The sequence below is a fragment of the Cheilinus undulatus genome, linkage group 4, assembly GCF_018320785.1.
Source record: "Cheilinus undulatus linkage group 4, ASM1832078v1, whole genome shotgun sequence".
NCBI classification, from domain to species: Eukaryota; Metazoa; Chordata; class Actinopteri; order Labriformes; family Labridae; genus Cheilinus; species Cheilinus undulatus.
The window spans coordinates 6,589,151-6,607,449 of NC_054868.1; the positions used below are offsets into that span (position 1 = coordinate 6,589,151).

Sequence of the window (18,299 nt, forward strand, 5' to 3'; positions counted from 1 at the left end):
ATCAAGGGTACGTTCACATTTTTATACTTGAGGAAATCTGCAGACCTCATACTGATGGGCCCGTTAGAACAACTTGTCCCGTCTCACGCTATCTATCTCTCTTTCACACGCAAACAAGTAAACATCACCGTTCGTGTCAGCTGGAGGCATGTCTCCTGCTCATTTATTTCTTTTTTTACTGGGGGGATTAGAAAATCATTCCTGCTGTTTTTGTGACTATTTTGGACGTCTGACAGTTTACAAAGGAAAATTCCCCAAAGTTGAGGTGGCACTGTTCGGTTGTTGAACCAAAATAGCAAACACACCAGAGATCCATCAGACTAGCCGGGAGCAGCTGCTTGGGCCATGGCCGGGTTGTGGCCGGCCATTTTATCCCCCTGTACACAGCACAACAAACAAAAGTTAGTGTGACAACTCAAAATTCGTGTCTGAATCAGGGGAAACCAGTACAGTGTACACCCGGATTTAGAGATAACTGAGAAGCCCAGATCAGGAGGCCTCCTGGTCACCTCCCCGTGGAGATCTTCTTTGCACAGCTAACTGGATGGGAACCCCGGGGCAGACCCAGAACTCTCTGGAACGATTATATTCCCCATCTGGCCATGTGGATTGGAAAATGTCTTGACTGGTTGTAGTGCAGAAGCTGCCAAGATACACAACATGTCCTTAGCTCTCTAGGCCTTATGAGTCTATGTATATGAGTCTGAGATGGAGTGTTAAATTAAAAAACTCAATCTGAAACATAAAAATCATAGCAGGCACTCTCTGTAGGGATCAGGATGCTCAGGGGTTTTTATATCATCACATATCCACTGGAAAAACAAGAGAAAGTATTCCAATTTCTTGTTGATTCCCAAGTTCTTTTACACACAACGTGAATTTGTTGGGTGTAAAACCAATGAATACAGAAACAGAACTCTGAGAAGTATAACGATATGAAGCAGCTGTATCAATGGTATTTATAAAAAGTCATAGAAAAAAAATGAATCCAAATACATGTACAAAAATTATGTGATAGAGGAGTGACGGATGAAATCACAGAAAATACATACATAAAAAAATATGTTGTGACAGAGGACGAGATGGACAGTTCCTCTACAGGAGGAGCAGAAGCAAACAGGAACAGACGCCGTGAGCAGAAACGCTTCACAACATCAGACTTAAAACACTTCTCCTCACTGCTGCCGATTAACATGGCCATCTTCTTCTCCTCCAGAGATTCTTACATCAACGCCGAGGTCGGCGAGTATCAGGAGCTCCCCAGACCTGAACCCAAAGATGCCGCTGCAGAGAAGGACGATAAACTCAGTGAGTAACAGAAATCAGGGGTCACAGAAGAGCAGATGTGTTTATTTAGGAAAGAAATGGACTGATTTTTATAATCAATTGAGCTCTTCAAATTTATTTGGAGGATGACGAGTGACTAATTAAACATTTATTTGTATAATTTCCTTTAAATCCTCTTTGTTATAGCCTTTTTTCCCAAATTTGAATTGGTTGTTTATATGCTTTTTAAATTTTGAATGTGTCTTTTTTCCTAAGATTATCATTTATTTATTTCTTGATGGAAACATCCTCTACGTCCATCCATTTCAATGCAGTTTTAATTTTCTAGACCAGGGGTGTCAAACTCAATCACAGCAGAGGCTGGATTCTAGATTCAGGTCTAGCCTGAGAGCCTTACAGGTTCAACATTTAACCATAAACCATCAATCCATTTTCACCAGTAATAAAATATGAAAAAAAAAAAAAAAACAGCACGGATGATAAATCGATTGGAAATTCAAAAAAGTCAAAAATGATCTGAGATAAAAAATTCCCATTTGTTAGTTCAAAAGACCAGAACACCATATTAAAAATAGAAAAAATGTTTCTAAAGAGCAAATATACAAGAAGAGAGTTGAAATCATAAGGTTGAAATGTCAAAATATATGAGATCAAATTTGAAATCATGAGTTTTAAAGTCAAAATATGACTTGAAATTTTAAATTGTGAATCTCACAGGTCAAAATATGGGATTAAGAAGCCAAAATTAGGAGTTGAAAATGTCCAAATATGAGCTAGAATTCAAAATGATGACTTAAAAAGTTAAAAATATGACTTAAATTTAAAATTTAAGAGTTTCAAATGTCAAAATATGATATAAGTAATAAAAATAATTGATTGGAAAGGTCAAAATATGATATAAAGAGTAACAATTATTGATTTAAAATGTCTATATATATATTGAAATAAAATATCAAATTTGAAATCATGAGTGTAAAATTCAAAATATGACTTAAAATTTTAAATTGTGAATTTGATAGGTCAGAATATGGGATTAAAAAGCCAAAATATGAAGTTGAAAATGTCCAAATATGAGCTAGAATTTAAATGATGACTTAAAAATTTAAAAATATGACTTAAGTTTAAAATTTAAGAGTTTCAAAGGTCAAAATATGATATAAAAAGTAACAACTATTGATTTAAAATGTCAAAATATGAGATAAAATGTGAAATCATGAGTTTAAAAGTCAAATTATGTGATTAAAAAGCCAAAGTAAAAAAAAGGTCAAAATACGACTTAAAATTTAAAATTGGGAATCTAAAAGATAAAAATGTGAAATATAAAGTCAAAATCATAAGTTTGAGTCGTAATCTTCAGGTGCAAAATTTAAAATCTGAAATAAATAACACAAATTAATTTCTTTCCCCAAATTCTTGACTTTTTAAAAATCTTTCTTACGCTTTACTTTTTCAGATTTTAATGGCTTAATAAGGACATTTTAAATAATCAAGCTGAAGTCTATATTATTATACTGGAGGAAATCTGTAGACCTCATACTGGTGGGCCAGTTAAAATACAAATATGATATGATCCACAGGCCGGATATAATCGTTCCACGGGCCAGATTTAGCCCCCAGGCCTTGAGTTTGACACCCCTGTTCTAGACAATTATAACTAGTAACAAACATATTTCGTATTTATATATTTTTCAGATTTCAGACGTTTCAGCGTGGTTCTACTGATTATGGGTCTGTTATGTGTTCTTCAGGGAATCCTGAACATCGCTCTGAGACTCGCTCTCACTCAGCCTGCTGTTAAAGGTAGATCAATCATGTTACTGTCCCTACAGCCCCATCTATCTGTGAAGATTTAAAATGTCCTCACAATCCTTGTTTTAGTTTTACAACCCCTCATTTTACACTTTAAGTTCATTCTGCCAGCCCAGTTTGAGTGGAAAGAGGCCGTGCAGAGAATTTTATTGTTCTTTGAAGATTTCAGAAACAGAGCCACTGGAGTTTTGTTAAGGACACTGAAACTTTCAAACAAAATAAATATATTTATGAATCAGATGATCGCTCAGTTTTATTGTTGATTTTTACTGTCTTGTTGAGCTTTGTACCTTGTTGTGTTCACTTGCAGCATCCTGCTCTGTGTTTCATCACTATTTCTGTGCTGACATGTTTTGTTTTGTTGTGTTAAGTTGAGACAGAGGAACCCAGCTGTCCTCAAGGCTGGGTGATGTTCGCCTCCAGCTGTTACTTCATTTCCTCTCAGCAGAGAAACTGGGACAACAGCCGGAGGGACTGCTTGCAGAGAGGCGCCGACCTGGTGGTCATCAACAGCAGACTGGAACAGGTAAGTAGGCTGTCACCTTAGGATTAAAATGCTCAGTGCCACAGCTCTATTCCTACCAGCTCTTTTTGTCCTCCGAGCCTCAGCACCAGTGAAGCTTTAGATAACATCTTCAAAACCAACCATTTACAACATGCTTGAACATAAAGCACAAATAATAGGATATATAGGACACAGCACAAGAACCCAAAACAAAAGTATTCCCTGAATATTTAATTTAATATGTGAGTGAATTGTAAAGAAAGGGCTAAAATGGTTGTTATACCAGGCAGTAAACATTTTTTTCAGCTGTAAAGTTTTAACATGGGCCTTCATGGGCTCAATACAGTTAGAGACTCCCTCTAGTCGAGGAATTCCCACACTTTTCAGCCTGTAACTCAGAAAATAACAGCGTCAAAGACCACCATTCCTGAGGGTGGTTAAAGTGTACAATGTTGCACAAAGCATCATGTAAAAATTTTACATTTTAGGGTTTTTATACACATAACTTGCATATAAACACAAATGCCAATTACTAAGGTTTATTTTAAAAATAAAAAATTACAATTCCATCCATCCATCGATCTTCTTCCACTTATGCAGGGCGGGGTTGCGGAGGTAGCAGGTTAAGCAAGCCCACCCAGAAGTCCCTTTCCCCAGCGACACTTTCCAACTCTTTCTGGGGGATCCCGAGGCACTCCCAGACCAGACAGGATACGTAATCCCTCCAGCGCATTCTGGGTCTTTCCCGAGGTCTCCTCTCTGATGGATGTGCCCAGATAACATCCACAGGGAGGCAACCAGGAGGCATCCTGATCAGATGCCCGAACCATGCAAAAAAGCAGCTTAGCTTTCTCTGGATGTCTGAGCTCCTTACCCTGTCTCTAAGGCTGAGCCCAGCCACCCTCTGGAGCAGACCCATTTTGGCCACTTGTATCCGCAATCTCATTCTTTCGGTCATTGCCCAGAGTTCATGATCATAGGTGAGGGTTGGGAGGTATATTTGCTGGTAAACTGAGAGCTTTACTTCTCGGCTCAGCTCCCTCTTCAACACAATGGTCTGGCACAAGACCTGCAGTACTGCGCCAGTCCGCCTGTCAATCTTACGCTCCCTTTTACCCTCACTCGTGAACAAGATCCCAAGATACTTGAACTCCTTTACGTGGGGCAAAGACTCACCCCCTTCCCGGAGGGGGCAATCCACCATTTTCTGGCAGAGAACCATGGCCTCAGATTTGGAGTTGCAGACACCCATTCCGACCGCTTTGCACTCAGCCAAGAACCATCCCAATACCTGCTAGGGGGTCTCTAGCTGGAGAAGCCAACAGAACCACATCATCTGCAAAAAGCAGAGGTGTAATTCTGAGGTCCCTGAACCAGAAATCCTCCTACCCCTGGTTGCGCCTTGAGATCCTGTCCATGAAAATCACAAACAGAATTGGAGTCGAGGGGCAACTGAGCGGATACCAACAAGCACAGGAAATGACCCCAACTTTGGTCATACAGGGACCTGATGGCTCACCTCAGCGGCCCCATATTCCCGCAGTACCCCCCACATAAACCCATGAGGTACACGATAGTAGGTCTTGTCCAAGTCCACAAAACACATGTAGACTGGATGAGCAAACTCCTATTCTCCCTCAAGAAGTCCTGCAAGGGTAAGGAACTGGTCCACTGTCCCACAGCCAGGATAATTACAATTACAATTATAGATCACATACGCCTATAACAATATTTGAGTGCTATTATTACATGACACACAAAAACAGATTATCTATTAATAATGAAAAACATTTAATACAAAAATATCAAATGGAGATTGTGAAATGTTTCCTATCTGTGTCTCTTGTTTGTTCATGACAGGCCTTTCTAACTGGGTTCACCGAGGCGGCATGGGTCGGGATGACTGACAGAGAGAAGGAAGGGACGTGGGTGTGGGTGGATGGAATATTAGTGGACAAAGACAGGTGAGAGTCAAAAACACCTGGGTAACTTGGCTAGTAAGCTAAAAGTCAGTTGTTGTGATATCTTGACAAAGTTTGATGCTGTGAGAAATCAAGTTGATGTTTTAGGGTCCCAAAGAAAAGCGTTGTCTGATAGCTGGATGGAGCGGTGAATATTAAAAGTAGTCCCTGTCTGCAGCCGTTTATCTAACTCTAGAGCACACACAACATGCCTGTAACTCAGAGACTGGAAGTCACCCAGTGCTTGGGTTTGCAGTCTGTGTCGTTTCAACGTGTAGTTACATTTTTGTCGAGGTAAACGTCAGCAATGTTTGTGAGCCCCTGCGTACACTGTAAAAACTGTTGCTTAGATTCAACTCAAAAAGATTAAAAATTATCTATGTGATGTGATATAGATAATGATTTACCATGACATTTTCTGTGGACATCACAAATCTTTGAAACAACCCTGATTTTGTGGCATTTTACACTAAATGTTTTATAAACTATTATATCAAATTATAAACAGTAAAACAAGGTAAATTACAAGAAATTTTAAAATATGTTTCTTACATACTTGAAACATAGTTAATATCCCTATTGTAGAGAAATCATAAATTTAATGTTTTGTGATCAGCTTTTATGTAAAGTTTGAGAAGTAGGTTTAATTATTTAAAAAGCTGTTGGTAAGGTTTGATTATTTGATAAGAACCTAAGACACCTTGTTTAAGTGTAAACCAGTTAAAAGATTTCTCTTATTAAATTGGTCTTTTTTTTACTTTCTGTACCAAATAAGGAGAGAAGTATCTTTCTAAGTATCAGTATCGATAAGCAGTTTCAATAGCCATACCATAATCAATAAAATCCTAACAATACCCCTCCCTGGTCATAGCTCTCCTGTAAAAACAAACAAACAAAAAAAAAAAAAACAACTTGAGTCTGGGGTCTGAGGTTTGACACAATGTGGGAAAGTTTAATCAAAAACATACACCAATTTATACAATACCCTAATGATGTTAATCACTTAAAAAATAGAAGAACTTTTTCAAATGTATGAAACAATGTTTGTGCAATGTGGGGTATTTGTAAGTTCTAATTCCAAACACAAAGACTAAGTAGTCCAGAAATAAAAAATGTTTCATAAATGAACACATCAAAACGTTAAATTTTATAAGAGATATTTTACATCAGATTTAAAGACCTTTAACTTTTTGATCTTTTACTCAGGCAGTCCTAGTTAAAGCATTTGTTTGAGAGATTTAGGCATTTCAAAGCTTTTTATAGTTGTTTCTCCTGTGTTCAGTCTTTTTTAGAATGTTCAAACCAAGCCCTGACTCCAGCTCGCTGCAGAGCTCAGACAGACATGAGATTTTAGACATCGGTCTCTGTCCAATGATTAAAAAGCAAGGAGTAGAAACAGTGCTGTAGCCTGGCCACTAATTTGTTATAGAGTCCTGACCTCATGTTGATATCGACAGAAAGTTGACACACAAAAATACTCTGCATACAAAAATGAGAGGTATGTTTTTGACATTGACATTTGACATTGATCATACTAGCAAAGCACCCTTCTTTCAAACACTACTTACACTGAAGTCAGAGATGAGCTCCTGTCCACTCTCCCCCATATACTCGATGAGGCATCTGATAGTCACTTCTCTCTTCTTAATCACAGAGGCACTTGGGTCCTAAAAACATACAAAAACAAATGAAAATAAAATTTTAATCTTGAGGAAATCATGACTGTTTTTTTTTTTTTCAATCATAAAATGAGTCACAGCTAGAAATCAATTTCAAATTCTTTCAAAAGAAAAAAAGTAATTTGTAACCATTACTTGATGGAGGCAAGACAATACAAAAGCCATTGTACAGTATATTAATACGTTTGTTTTCTTTAACTTTATAAACCACTTTTGCCCAACCTGTATCAGTTCCAATAAGAACTTCTTGATGCGCTGGCCAACTGCTCCACCCTTCGCACTGAACAATTCTAGGAGCTTTGGAGTGTATTTGTCTTGCTGAGCCATAAAGGTTGGCTCCAGTGAGACAGCAGTGCATCTTCGTAACTCTTCATTGATCTGTAAGACAGTAATGGTGTGGCTATGATTCTGTGTAGATGAAGTAACATTTCATTTTTATGCAATCTAGTATTTATCCAGTATCCATGTACATGTAACAAATTGTAGGGATTCCCTTTATGTTTTAAAGAAAATATATAATTAAGTTATGTCACCAGGACTGGCATCCACTCTTGTTGACTCATTACAGTGTTTCCCCTTCTATTCACTACCCTGCCTGTTGCCCCCAAAAAAGAAAGGCACAGACTATTTCATTCATTACATTGGCATGACGTTTATGTGAACTCTTTTTTTTACTGTCCCTTGTTAATTGTTTAGTTTGTTCTTGGGAATACTTAGAAGAAGAAGTTACTAAAAAATTTATGAGAATAAAACATTTAAATAAACCACGCAGGCCCCCCAACCCATACTTAGGGGAAACACCACAGTAATAGTTGGCATTATTTTCATATATCAGTTACCTGAAATGGTTCGAAGAGGGCGGGCCATCTCTCTTTAAACTCTGCCACCCCTGGGGACTGGGCAACCACCTCCATTCTTCTCCAGCTGTATGTCCTGGCCATCATGTAGTTTATGTTCTTGACATCATCTCTTCTCTGGCTTGCTTCAATAAGGTCAAGTCGATCAGTCTCAAGAGCGTCATCAGTTTCACCAGGTGGATGTGGGGGCAGAAAATTTACCTCTGCCCTCTTTGGTTTCTTGATGTTTTTAGCAGGTACTCTCTCTTCATCAGTCTTGTGTTTCATTGAGTTTATCAAGAGTTCAGGGCTTGCCAGTGCTTTACGTTTTGTACGATAGTTCCCACATTTATATTTCAGGCTCTGCTGCCATCTGTAAGTTCCATTGAAAGAGCCAGGTTCCTTCAAGCAAGGATGCTTTTCTATGAGGGCTTGTGCTACTGCAGATCTTAGGGCATCATTGGGGTAAGCTGTGTAGGAAAACATGACCTCTGCCAGATGCTCCAGGATGTCTGATTTGACACCTGGTGATGTTAGTGGAGTGCCATCTCTGAGATAAGTTTCATTGCCTTGCCTCAAAGCTAGCTCAGTGTTGTTGGAAAAGGTTGGAATAGGAAACACAGAGGGCCATGGCATCTGCCTTTCAGGGGGAGAGGGACTCAGAATCACAGTATCTTCTGAGTCCACAGAGTGAGTCAGAGAATCACATAAAGAGCTCACATCAGAGGTCTCAGTCATGCTTTCCGCAGGAACAATGGTGAGTGTCAAATTTAGTGGCACATACACTACTTTCAGTGTGTCTTTATCTTTCAGCTCACTTGTAGATGTGAGGGTGAAGAAGTCATCGAAATCTTCATCTCTGTACTGAAGACCTATTTCTGTGGTGATGGAAATTTTTCTTTAATGGCTGCACATAGCTCATCCACAGATGATGGTATGCCACTGTTGAGAGTAAGTTTCTTGATTTCGTCATCAATGAGGACCCAAAATCTCACAGCTGGTTCCATGTCTAGGGGGCAGAGGAATGAGAAATTTGTTACAGTGCTACTCAACACTGGAGGCAGATGTAGCGTTTCAATGTAACCATATGTTTTCCTCCAACAACATAGGCTGAGAAAGGGCAAACATCACTGAGGCTTTTTTGTTCAACCAGAGTTATGTGATCAGTCTTCTCCAGATAAAATCCACGATAGTGCTCATCATACCAGGACATCTGGTTTCTCACAACAAAATACACTTTTCCTCTAAAAGTGCAATTTGAACAATCTCTGCAAAATCAGGAAGACCTGCAGTGCAACCGTTGGCCACAATCATGCCCTTTGAGTACCTTGTTCCATGATAGGTGACTGTGTCTGCCAGTTGTACTTGAGTCTGAAATGGAGATAGACATCTGACTGACTCCTGAACATTGACATGGAGGACATCTAATGGCACTGCTGATATTCTTACAACACTCAGAGCTGGCTCAACTGTTGTGGAATGCAAGTGGTGGCTAATCATTAGCTGCTTTTTAGCCAGGGAAAGGATAATGTTCTTGAAGTTACCAGTGTCTCTCACGATCCGTTTAAACTGGCTGTTTTGCTTCGAAACTCATTGTCCAGAAAGCAATCACTGGTCCAAATGCTTTTATTAATGTAGGGTAGTGCTCCAAGAAGTGGTGCTTTGGAATTAATTCTTCTTTAGGAAATACTTCTTGAAACCTGTGTCGATGTTCCGAAATTTTTGAATCAAGATATGCGATGCTTTCTTCGTTATGGACTGGGGCAACAACAAGCTCAATGATATCTTTTAAAGACATGAGCAGAAGCCAGGCTGGGTCATTCAAGGGTATTTTGTGTCCAATAATGAATGGCAGCAGTCGTATGAGGGCCCAGTTTTCACGCGCGTTTCCCCCGATCTTCTTTCGTGAGTAGAAGGTTGCAGGCACTGGCTGAGGACTATCAGTTTTATTAGCCCACTTATAGGGAAACTGTGTGATGGCACTATTAAGGTCAGTGAAAGTGAAATATTTCTTTGAAATAAAAACACTGAAACATAAACCCAACTCCAAGGGAACAATGCCCTCAAAAATGTCATGTAACACATCTGGAGGGTAGCCAGTGACACAGTGAAAGTACTTTAGATTTTCTGTCGGTGGGCAAGCATTTTTTACACCATAGTAGTGTATCAAAGAAGGGTTTTCTTTTACAGTCAACAGATGAGTGGCATGTTCTTTTTTGGTACGAGCAGGAAATGCACCTGTCCTTACTTCCTTTCTTTGATATTCTGACCGTTCTCCAAGACAAAATCAGCAAATGAATGGTCCAACAAAATTTTCCACAAGTCCACAAATTGAGTGTGCCCCAAGATTATCGGCAACAACACAAAATACAGTCCCTTTAACTGTTTGTCTAACAGTGGAAATGTAGACACCGTCCTGTTCCAAGATAGCAATGTCTTTTAACAAAGGTGCAAGCATTTCAGCATAGCCAAATCTTTTGATGTCAACTGCCTTGCATAAAAGAGCCAGATATACAGAATTGAGAGTGGATCGTGATGAGTGAGGGATGTTGCCAAAGGCCCAGTATATAGCTGCAACTTTATGCTTTTTTCTTGATGTTCCCAGTGGGTTACATATCTCAAAGTCATCCACGTGTCCAAAAGACTGTGTCCAAAAGTTCCATGATGCAGTCTGTAGTGCTTTAAAATATCAGTCTTTCCTGGTAACAGTGCTGCATAATTTACAAGGCCATCCCATCTGTCATTAAAAAACAAATGAAGAAAAAGGTATGGTTATCACTATCTTTTTGTTGGAAATGATTTGAGCGGGACTCTATCACAACATGATTCCTGTCTTCTTGACTAAAAACTCAGTGGATTTACTGGAAATTGGATGAACAACCTTGATAAGGAGTTGGTTAATTTACCCTTACATGCCCCACAGTTCCTGTGCTGGTGGATTTAACCCTTGACCTTTGACCTGGAAGTTTTAAAGCATATATGTGTTGAAGAAAGCTGAGGAAAACACAACTAGGATATCAACTTTGGTAGAAGCTATGTTAATAAATAATCAGAATAAAAGCCTTTTGAGACTGAAATCATACACTCAAAGATTCTGATAGGAAACGGCTCATTCGGATGGTTTGTGTTGTTTGTCATTCATGTAAACATTTATTCTGATCATATCGTCGTGGTCATGGTTAAATTGCTCTTACTGCAATGGTCTTTAACTGAGCGTGCCTGAAGGTCATCCTCTGTCCCGTGTTTATCAACAGCAGGAGAAGTTTCTTTGTGTTTAATTTCAAGACAGTCTGGCTGCAGACCACAGCCAGAACCTTGACCTCAACCCCAGAGAGCAGGGGTCATCAAGTGCATTTGCACAAGGGCCACATTTAGTCTTGGCAGAGAGTCTGGGGCCAAATTTTCAAATAAACAAAACTTAAATAAATATTTTTAAGTGATAAACTTATTATTATGTTAATATTTCCTGTAAAAACACAGGAAATGTTGAGGCATTACCAGAAAGATCTTTCACTGTTATCTATAATGCAGCAGGCCATAAGGACAAAGGCCAGTCCACAGAAAAGATTGGGCCCCTGAAATTCCCAGAGAATGGGCCATCACCATTTGTGATTTAGCACCAGCATTAACTTATTTACTTGTTTTTGACACTTTATATCCCTTCTCACTACTTCTTTCGGCCATTTCTGCAACATTGTTTGCCACTTTTAACCAATTTTTTATCACTTGTTGCCAATTTTTTAACCAATTTTTGCCTTTTTTTGCCAGTTTTTCCACTCTTTAACCCCTGTCCACTACTTTTCCAGGCTATTTTTGCTTTTCTAATGGCACGGGCATATGCCAAGATGACAATGCCAGGATTCATCGGGCTCAAATTGTGAAAGAGTGGTTCAGGGAGCATGAGACATCATTTTCACACATGGATTGGCCACCACAGAGTCCAGACCTTAACGCCATTGAGAATCTTTGGGATGTGCTGGAGAAGGCTTTGAGCAGTGGTCAGACTCTCCCATCATCAATACAAGGTCTTGGTGAAAAATTAATGCAACACTGGACTGAAAAAAATCTTGTGACATTGCAGAAGCTTATCGAAACAATGCCACATCGAATGCATGCTGTAATCAAAGCTAAAGGCGGTCCAACGAAATATTAGAGTGTGTGACCTTTTTTTGGTAGTGACTTTTTTTGTTGGCCAGGCAGTGTATAATTTAATATAAAACTGTAGGATTTAAAATGGTTGGTGTTTGGGCTAATAGATTAAAAATCTAAAAGAGAATTATTTAGGATATTGATTTCTTTCCTTGAAGTTTTTTCGGCATTATTCCTCAGTCCATTATATGGACAAAAGTATTTGGCCACACCTGTCAATTATTGAATTCAGGTGTCTCAATCAAACCTGTTGGCACAGCTGTGCAAAATCAATTAATTATTAAAGTACATGTAGTTGAACACAATGTCATTTCAGTCCCTGTTGGCAGTGTTAATTTTGTCGACTAAAACTAGGACTAAAAATGTTCATCAGCAGCCTTTTTTTCCATGACAAAAACTAGATTAACACTAACAAAAATAGATCTGTGATGACAAAAACTGACAAAAACTAAGTTTAGTTTTCGTCAAGAAGACTAAAACTGTAATAAAATGTAATGTAGTTTTCGTTGGACATTCAAAATTTGTGACATTTCTCCACTGTGGGTAAATCTGTCAAAAAACAATGCAGCTGTACAACTCAGCCTCTCAGCAGTAGAAAGCAGGGATCCCAGGTTTGGAAGACTACAGAGAACACTACCATGACTTTGTACCAGATTTAGGCAAGAAAATAAATGCTTGGACTGAAAGTAAAGACTAAAATGTGAGGATTTTTTATGGACTAAAACTAGACTAACATGTTTTTGATTTTTCGTCGACTATAACTAGACTAAAATTAAAAAGGATAGAAATGCTAAAATGTCTAAAATGTGACTAAAACTAAAATACATTTCATTTAAAGACTAAAATTAAAATAGCTGCCAAAATTAACACTGTCTGTTGGTGTAGGGGTCAGGTAGCTGAATACTTTTGTCCGTATAGTGTTGTTTGCTAAAATAAAACCTATGTTGGAATTATGATGTGTTCTTAAACTGCTGAATTATTCAAACCTGTGCTCTTGAACTGATGCATGTCATGTTCTTATAAGCTGGAACCTTGTGCATGTTTTCCAGGTTAATATAGAGAATAACCCTATGCCCATATAAGGGATAAGATTGTAGTGCTGTGTGCAAACAGAAGGCATACAGAAGTAAGAAATGTAGTAAGACATCAGCATTGTCTAAATTACTGATGTTAGATCTATTCATTATTAGATTACAACTTCCATGTTTAAATCATGTATTTTGGCACATTAGTTGATTATTTTAAATGTTGAAACGATAGAAAGGCAGTAAAATATTGTGAAAAATAAAATGTTATTTTGTCTATCTTAATAAAGCATGTTTAAGGTAAGTTAAAGTTTGGTGGATGTCAGAATATTTTTGAAACCTGCAGATTTCTTAATAAGAATGGTTGATGATTGAGGCTCATTGTTCTTAAATATTGCTATAATAAGCATCAACAAACAAGTTTAAAAAACATTCACTATTATGAGGGGTCCATGTCCCATATGTTAACATAGAGAAGGCAGAGCTAATGGCCTATATTGCAGCCAGTCTGTAGGGGGAGCTCCAAATGTTTCTTCTTCACTTATAGGGAGCTGTCGTCATGTTATACAGCTCATGTTCACATACATAAACATTAAACAGCTGACTAGAGATCATATACGACAATATAAATATGACTATCTCCTCTCTGACTGCCTTTAAACTGGATATGTCTGAACCTAATTAGCATTGGTATGGTTGTTGTTTTATGCTGAATCTAATCTAATTACAGTTTATCATGTAACACGTTTACACAGGAAGGCCTGTCCTCGCCTCTGTTAGTCGTACACCTGCAGTAACCAAGCCTGTGGGAATAGAAACCTCAGCTGAAGTAAAACCCGAAACCTGGCCTCTTTTTAAAGTGTCTACGGTCTGTTTGGGGCTGCTCTGTTTACTCCTCCTGACCGCAGTCCTCGCTGTCAGCGTGCTATGTGAGTAATTTAAGAGACGAGGTGAACGCAGAAAGAGGAAGGAGAATGCTAGCAGTCACGTTAAGCAGTATTCACGGCTTGTGCAGTCAGTGTGTTGTGCTTTTTCATCTCCTTTCAGACGACAGAGACTTTTATCAACTATCCAGAGACCTGGCCAATCAGACAGCAGAGAAGCACCAACTCCTGATCCAGAACCAGAACCTGACTGATGAGAGAGAGAGTGCAAAGCTTCAGCTCAACAACCCGATGAAGACAGTTGGTGAGGATTCACCTCAGTGTGTGTCAAACATCAGAATAAACTTTGATTTACTATCAGAGAATGGAGAATATGGCCCTTTCAGAAGAAAAATACAAGAAAACAAAAAAAATAGTAGAGAAACATCTGCCTATGCTACTCCTGCTCTGCCTGACAACAGGATTAAATGTCTTTGACTAATTTTGTGCTAGAAATAAAAAAACATCAATGCCAAACATGCAGTATAGAGTCGTGTCATTGTACTGAAGCACAAACAATTTATAGTTGAACAGGTGTGGTAATGAACAAGTACTTATATCACACACAGATAAACTTCCTATAAGTACAATATGGATGAGAGGCTCCACAGCGCATTGTTCTTAAAGACCCTGTAAAGTGAAATCCAAAATTTGTGTCTTAACACTCTAGATATGTTGGAATATGGTTGCTGTAAACATGTGAAAACACTGAGATCTACATGTGACTGAATTTTGGATTTAGACCGTTAGACAGGTTTTCACCTCTTTCCTGGCTTGGTTTAATTTGGGCGGGACAAATATGTGGGCTGGTGATGTCATGAGCCCACAGTGGGGAATGACCCCGCCCCTCTAACACTACAATATAAAACCACTGAGCAGTTCATCTCAGTAGTCTGTTGTTAGCTGATGTCACTGCCTTTAATGAGAGCTAACAGTCAGTTAATTGCTGTTTTATTGTTCATTGTGAGGTAAATTTGCCAAATCTATCAGCCACAGTGGTCCATGGATCATTTAAAGCATCATAACAGAGATTTGAGCAAGAAAACTGACTTTGTTCCTTCTTCTAAGGTCAACAAAAGGTACAGAGACAGGCTGATGGTGTGAGTGCTTTCCTCAGATTGTAACATTTTTTAAAATCGGAGAGGATGGTATTTCTCCTGAGTGGGCGTGGCTTCAGCTCATTCAGCAGACAAGCCCACACCATCCTGGAGCGGATTTTACTCCTTCATTTTTCATGATTTTGTAACTTGATTTTATAAACTTAGAGATGTTTTATTTTACTGAAATTTAAACTAGGGGTTCATAACGTAATGACCTGTCATACAACAAACTTAAATACAGATTTGTTTTCACTTTACAGGGTCTTTTATAAAAGTATATTTTGGGATACACAGTAACGACTGACTGAGGTGGAAAGAGGAGATAGAGAGAGGAAGAAATAGTTCCGATTTTATTACATGCTTTTATTCTGTTATTTTGAACCACTTTTACTGCCTGTTGTAGTTAGTGCTGCATTTGTAATGATGCTGATTTGCATGTCAGAGGAGCAATTTTGTGCTAAATTTAGAATACTACTCTAGTTCTCATTTGCATACAGGTAAATGGGACTGCAAGCTGTTTGCTTATTTGAGCAGTTTGCGTGCATTTTGTGAGCAGTTAGCGTGGTTTTCCCCTTTGCATGTGGTGTAACCTTTTTTTTTAACCATTTTTGAAAAGAAAGTAATAAATGTGGTTCAGCACCTCTGCTACAGTAACGTTACATCATCCCTCATATTAAAGAAGGTGACCAGCATGTGTTTCCTCAGGTTCATGCCCTCATGGATGGAGGAGGCTTGGATGTAGTTGTTACCTCTTTGTAAGAAACATCAACACATGGTCCAACAGTTGATGGATATTTCAAAACCAAGGAGCAGACCTGGTGATCACAAACAGCCAGAGAGAGATGGTAACGCTCTTGATGCATGGACATGTTTCTTATGTTTGAATTTAAACTTTTTTTATTAAAACATTTTTTTTCTCCCTGAAGATGTTTTTGAATAAGTTTGGAGCTAATCTGAAGTTTTGGATTGGTTTAAATCAGGCATCAAGCAAAAGTAACTGGAAGTGGACTGATGGGTCATCACTTAAAACTGGGTAAGTTTGTCTTATTTTACACTGCATCAAGAAATGACAGAAACTTTGATCTTTTCTTGGATATTTTTGAATAATGATGATTTTCTCTCTTTTCCTTCCCTCTTATGATGGTACATCATTCACCGGGTTTTTCTTACAAGCAGAGATGTGCAGCTTTTAACAGCTTTACAAGAAGTTGGGGGAATATTAGGTCATGGGCTGTTGAGTCATGTAATCAATACCTGCAGTCAGTCTGTGAGAAGGAAGCTGACATGTCTGGTCTGTTATGGTAAATTCATCAGACACTTCTATAATAAATATGTTAGTAATAGTTATTTTTCACACACATAAACTGTTTCTGTTAGATCGTGCTGCTGCCACTGATGATGATTCATTGTTCTTCCAAATGAGCAATAGGAGCAACGTTTAATGTTCACATGAAAAATCAAAGGCTCAGTATTTGCACTGACAAGCTGCTTTGTCATTTTCTCTTACTAGTGTCCAGACTCCTTAAATCCCCACATAGTGGTGACGTGTGTGAATGTGTATAAGCTATTGCCACATATAATATCCAAGATTAATACAGCAATCATGTATCCATTTCAGACTATATGTAAGCACAAACTTTTAAAAAATTCCATCAGATTCAAAATATAAAACATTTCACTTTACACAGGACATTGCTCTTAATGTCTTCCTCTCCATCAGGGGAGGAGGAGACTGGCAACTGGCGTCAAAAAGCAACTACGCCTCCCCTCTGGTCAGCTTTTGCTAAGGGAGGAGGAGTGTAGCGTTTCTGTATCTGCGTTCATCATCACACAGTCCCCTCCATCCTGTGCACAGTCTATCACGAGTTCAGTCCTCCTCACCCTCCACTGTTTGCATTTTAATAAACAGGTTCAGTAACCAAGAGTTTCTTTCCAAATTTTCTATTCTTTACATTTTGTGGCTCCACAAAAACTTTTCTTTTGTTGTCATTTTTGTCTCTACAGACAGCAATAAAATCAGACATTTCTAAGCTTTAAAGTGACGTTATTGTGGACATCAAAAATGCACACTGACCTCTTAATTCCAATTTGTTTGTCGGAGCAAACCCCATCACCCCCAGTTATAAGCTTGTAGCAAATTGAATACATTCAACTCCATTTCCCACATCTGACATCTGAGGTGAAAGGAACGCAGCTTTAGTTGCTGCACCTGTGATGTGGAGCAATTCTGAAATAACTCAGAAGCTGCCTTCTCTTGTGTCTTTTGGGGTTTTTAAAGAGTGAATGTCTGAACTGCTTGGAACAGGAAATTGCAACTATTTTATTAGATTAAACATAGAGTGAGTCACGAGTTTGTAAGTATGAATGTATGATTGTGAATGTGCATGTAACCTTTACTGACTTTTTATTTGTGCATGGTTTAACTTGTATTGCTACAGGGCACCCTGGAATAGAAACCTTGGTCTCAGTGGGTTCTCCATGTTAAAATAACGGAGAAGTAAAATAAAAATTAAAAAGTTACACACTCCAAGAGCTGCTGCAGGAACCAGATGTGTCCAGGCTGACGGGTCTGAACAGGACCTGTGCCTTGGATGATGTAGCACAGGGGTGTCAAACTCATATTGAGTCCGGGGCCAGATTTGCTCCAAGGAGATGTCCTGAGGGCCGGAATATTTAGGCCAGGAGTGTGAAAGTCAATTGTGGATTTTGACTTTAGGTCTAACCTAAGAGTCCAACAAGGTCATCATTAAAACAGAATCTGTCAACCTCACTTTCACCATTAGTAAAATATGAAAAAATATAAACAACATTGATTACTCATTCTGGGATGAAGAAAAGTCAAAATAATAAGTTAAAAACCGCAAAGTCTGAAATTAAGAGTGAAACTTATTAGTTCAAAACAAAACAAAGTAATATTTTAAAAAGGCAAATACATGAGATATAAAGTCAAAATCACAAGTGTAAAAGGTAAAAACATGACTTGGAATTTTAAATTGTGAATCTTGAAGGTCAAAGTATGATAAGA

The 18,299-nt window shown here is 38.4% G+C and overlaps 3 protein-coding genes across 3 annotated transcripts; 2 read left to right on the forward strand and 1 right to left on the reverse strand.

Annotated features, from left to right (window-relative positions):
• Positions 1-774: 774 nt before the first annotated feature.
• LOC121508915 (CD209 antigen-like protein D) lies at positions 775-5,771 on the forward strand. The gene is made up of 4 exons (XM_041786064.1): positions 775-1,308; positions 2,980-3,087; positions 3,468-3,622; positions 5,462-5,771. Exons 1-4 carry the CDS (start codon positions 1,083-1,085, stop codon positions 5,567-5,569), a joined length of 597 nt encoding a protein of 198 aa, XP_041641998.1. The 5' UTR covers positions 775-1,082; the 3' UTR covers positions 5,570-5,771.
• Positions 5,772-6,800: 1,029 nt separating this feature from the next.
• LOC121508524 lies at positions 6,801-8,815 on the reverse strand. The gene is made up of 3 exons (XM_041785446.1): positions 8,081-8,815; positions 7,464-7,619; positions 6,801-7,229 (listed from the first exon to the last, which is right to left on the reverse strand). Exons 1-3 carry the CDS (start codon positions 8,813-8,815, stop codon positions 7,116-7,118), a joined length of 1,005 nt encoding a protein of 334 aa, XP_041641380.1. The 3' UTR covers positions 6,801-7,115.
• Positions 8,816-9,921: 1,106 nt separating this feature from the next.
• On the forward strand, positions 9,922-17,196 carry LOC121508526 (killer cell lectin-like receptor subfamily B member 1). Its single transcript, XM_041785449.1, has 6 exons — positions 9,922-9,982; positions 14,007-14,180; positions 14,299-14,439; positions 16,082-16,119; positions 16,201-16,307; positions 16,451-17,196. The coding sequence occupies exons 1-6, from the start codon at positions 9,922-9,924 to the stop codon at positions 16,635-16,637; spliced, it is 708 nt and encodes a 235-aa protein (XP_041641383.1). The 3' UTR covers positions 16,638-17,196.
• The last annotated feature ends 1,103 nt before the right edge of the window (positions 17,197-18,299 follow it).

What these genes read in the sequence shown, in the direction of transcription:
- LOC121508526 (XM_041785449.1), top strand. Translation starts at nt 9,922, where the DNA reads ATGAATGGCAGCAGTCGTATGAGGGCCCAGTTTTCACGCGCGTTTCCC. An exon ending in GTTTCCCCCGATCTTCTTTC is followed by an intron (nt 9,983 to 14,006) that starts GTGAGTAGAAGG and finishes ACGTTTACACAG; the next exon opens with GAAGGCCTGTCCTCGCCTCT. An exon ending in CAAACAGCCAGAGAGAGATG is followed by an intron (nt 16,120 to 16,200) that starts GTAACGCTCTTG and finishes TTCTCCCTGAAG; the next exon opens with ATGTTTTTGAATAAGTTTGG.
- LOC121508915 (XM_041786064.1), top strand. Translation starts at nt 1,083, where the DNA reads ATGGACAGTTCCTCTACAGGAGGAGCAGAAGCAAACAGGAACAGACGC. An exon ending in AGAGAAGGACGATAAACTCA is followed by an intron (nt 1,309 to 2,979) that starts GTGAGTAACAGA and finishes TATATTTTTCAG; the next exon opens with ATTTCAGACGTTTCAGCGTG. An exon ending in TCAACAGCAGACTGGAACAG is followed by an intron (nt 3,623 to 5,461) that starts GTAAGTAGGCTG and finishes TGTTCATGACAG; the next exon opens with GCCTTTCTAACTGGGTTCAC.
- LOC121508524 (XM_041785446.1), bottom strand. Translation starts at nt 8,815, where the DNA reads ATGACTGAGACCTCTGATGTGAGCTCTTTATGTGATTCTCTGACTCAC. An exon ending in CCCTCTTCGAACCATTTCAG is followed by an intron (nt 7,620 to 8,080) that starts GTAACTGATATA and finishes ACTGTCTTACAG; the next exon opens with ATCAATGAAGAGTTACGAAG. An exon ending in TCTTATTGGAACTGATACAG is followed by an intron (nt 7,230 to 7,463) that starts GTTGGGCAAAAG and finishes GTATGTTTTTAG; the next exon opens with GACCCAAGTGCCTCTGTGAT.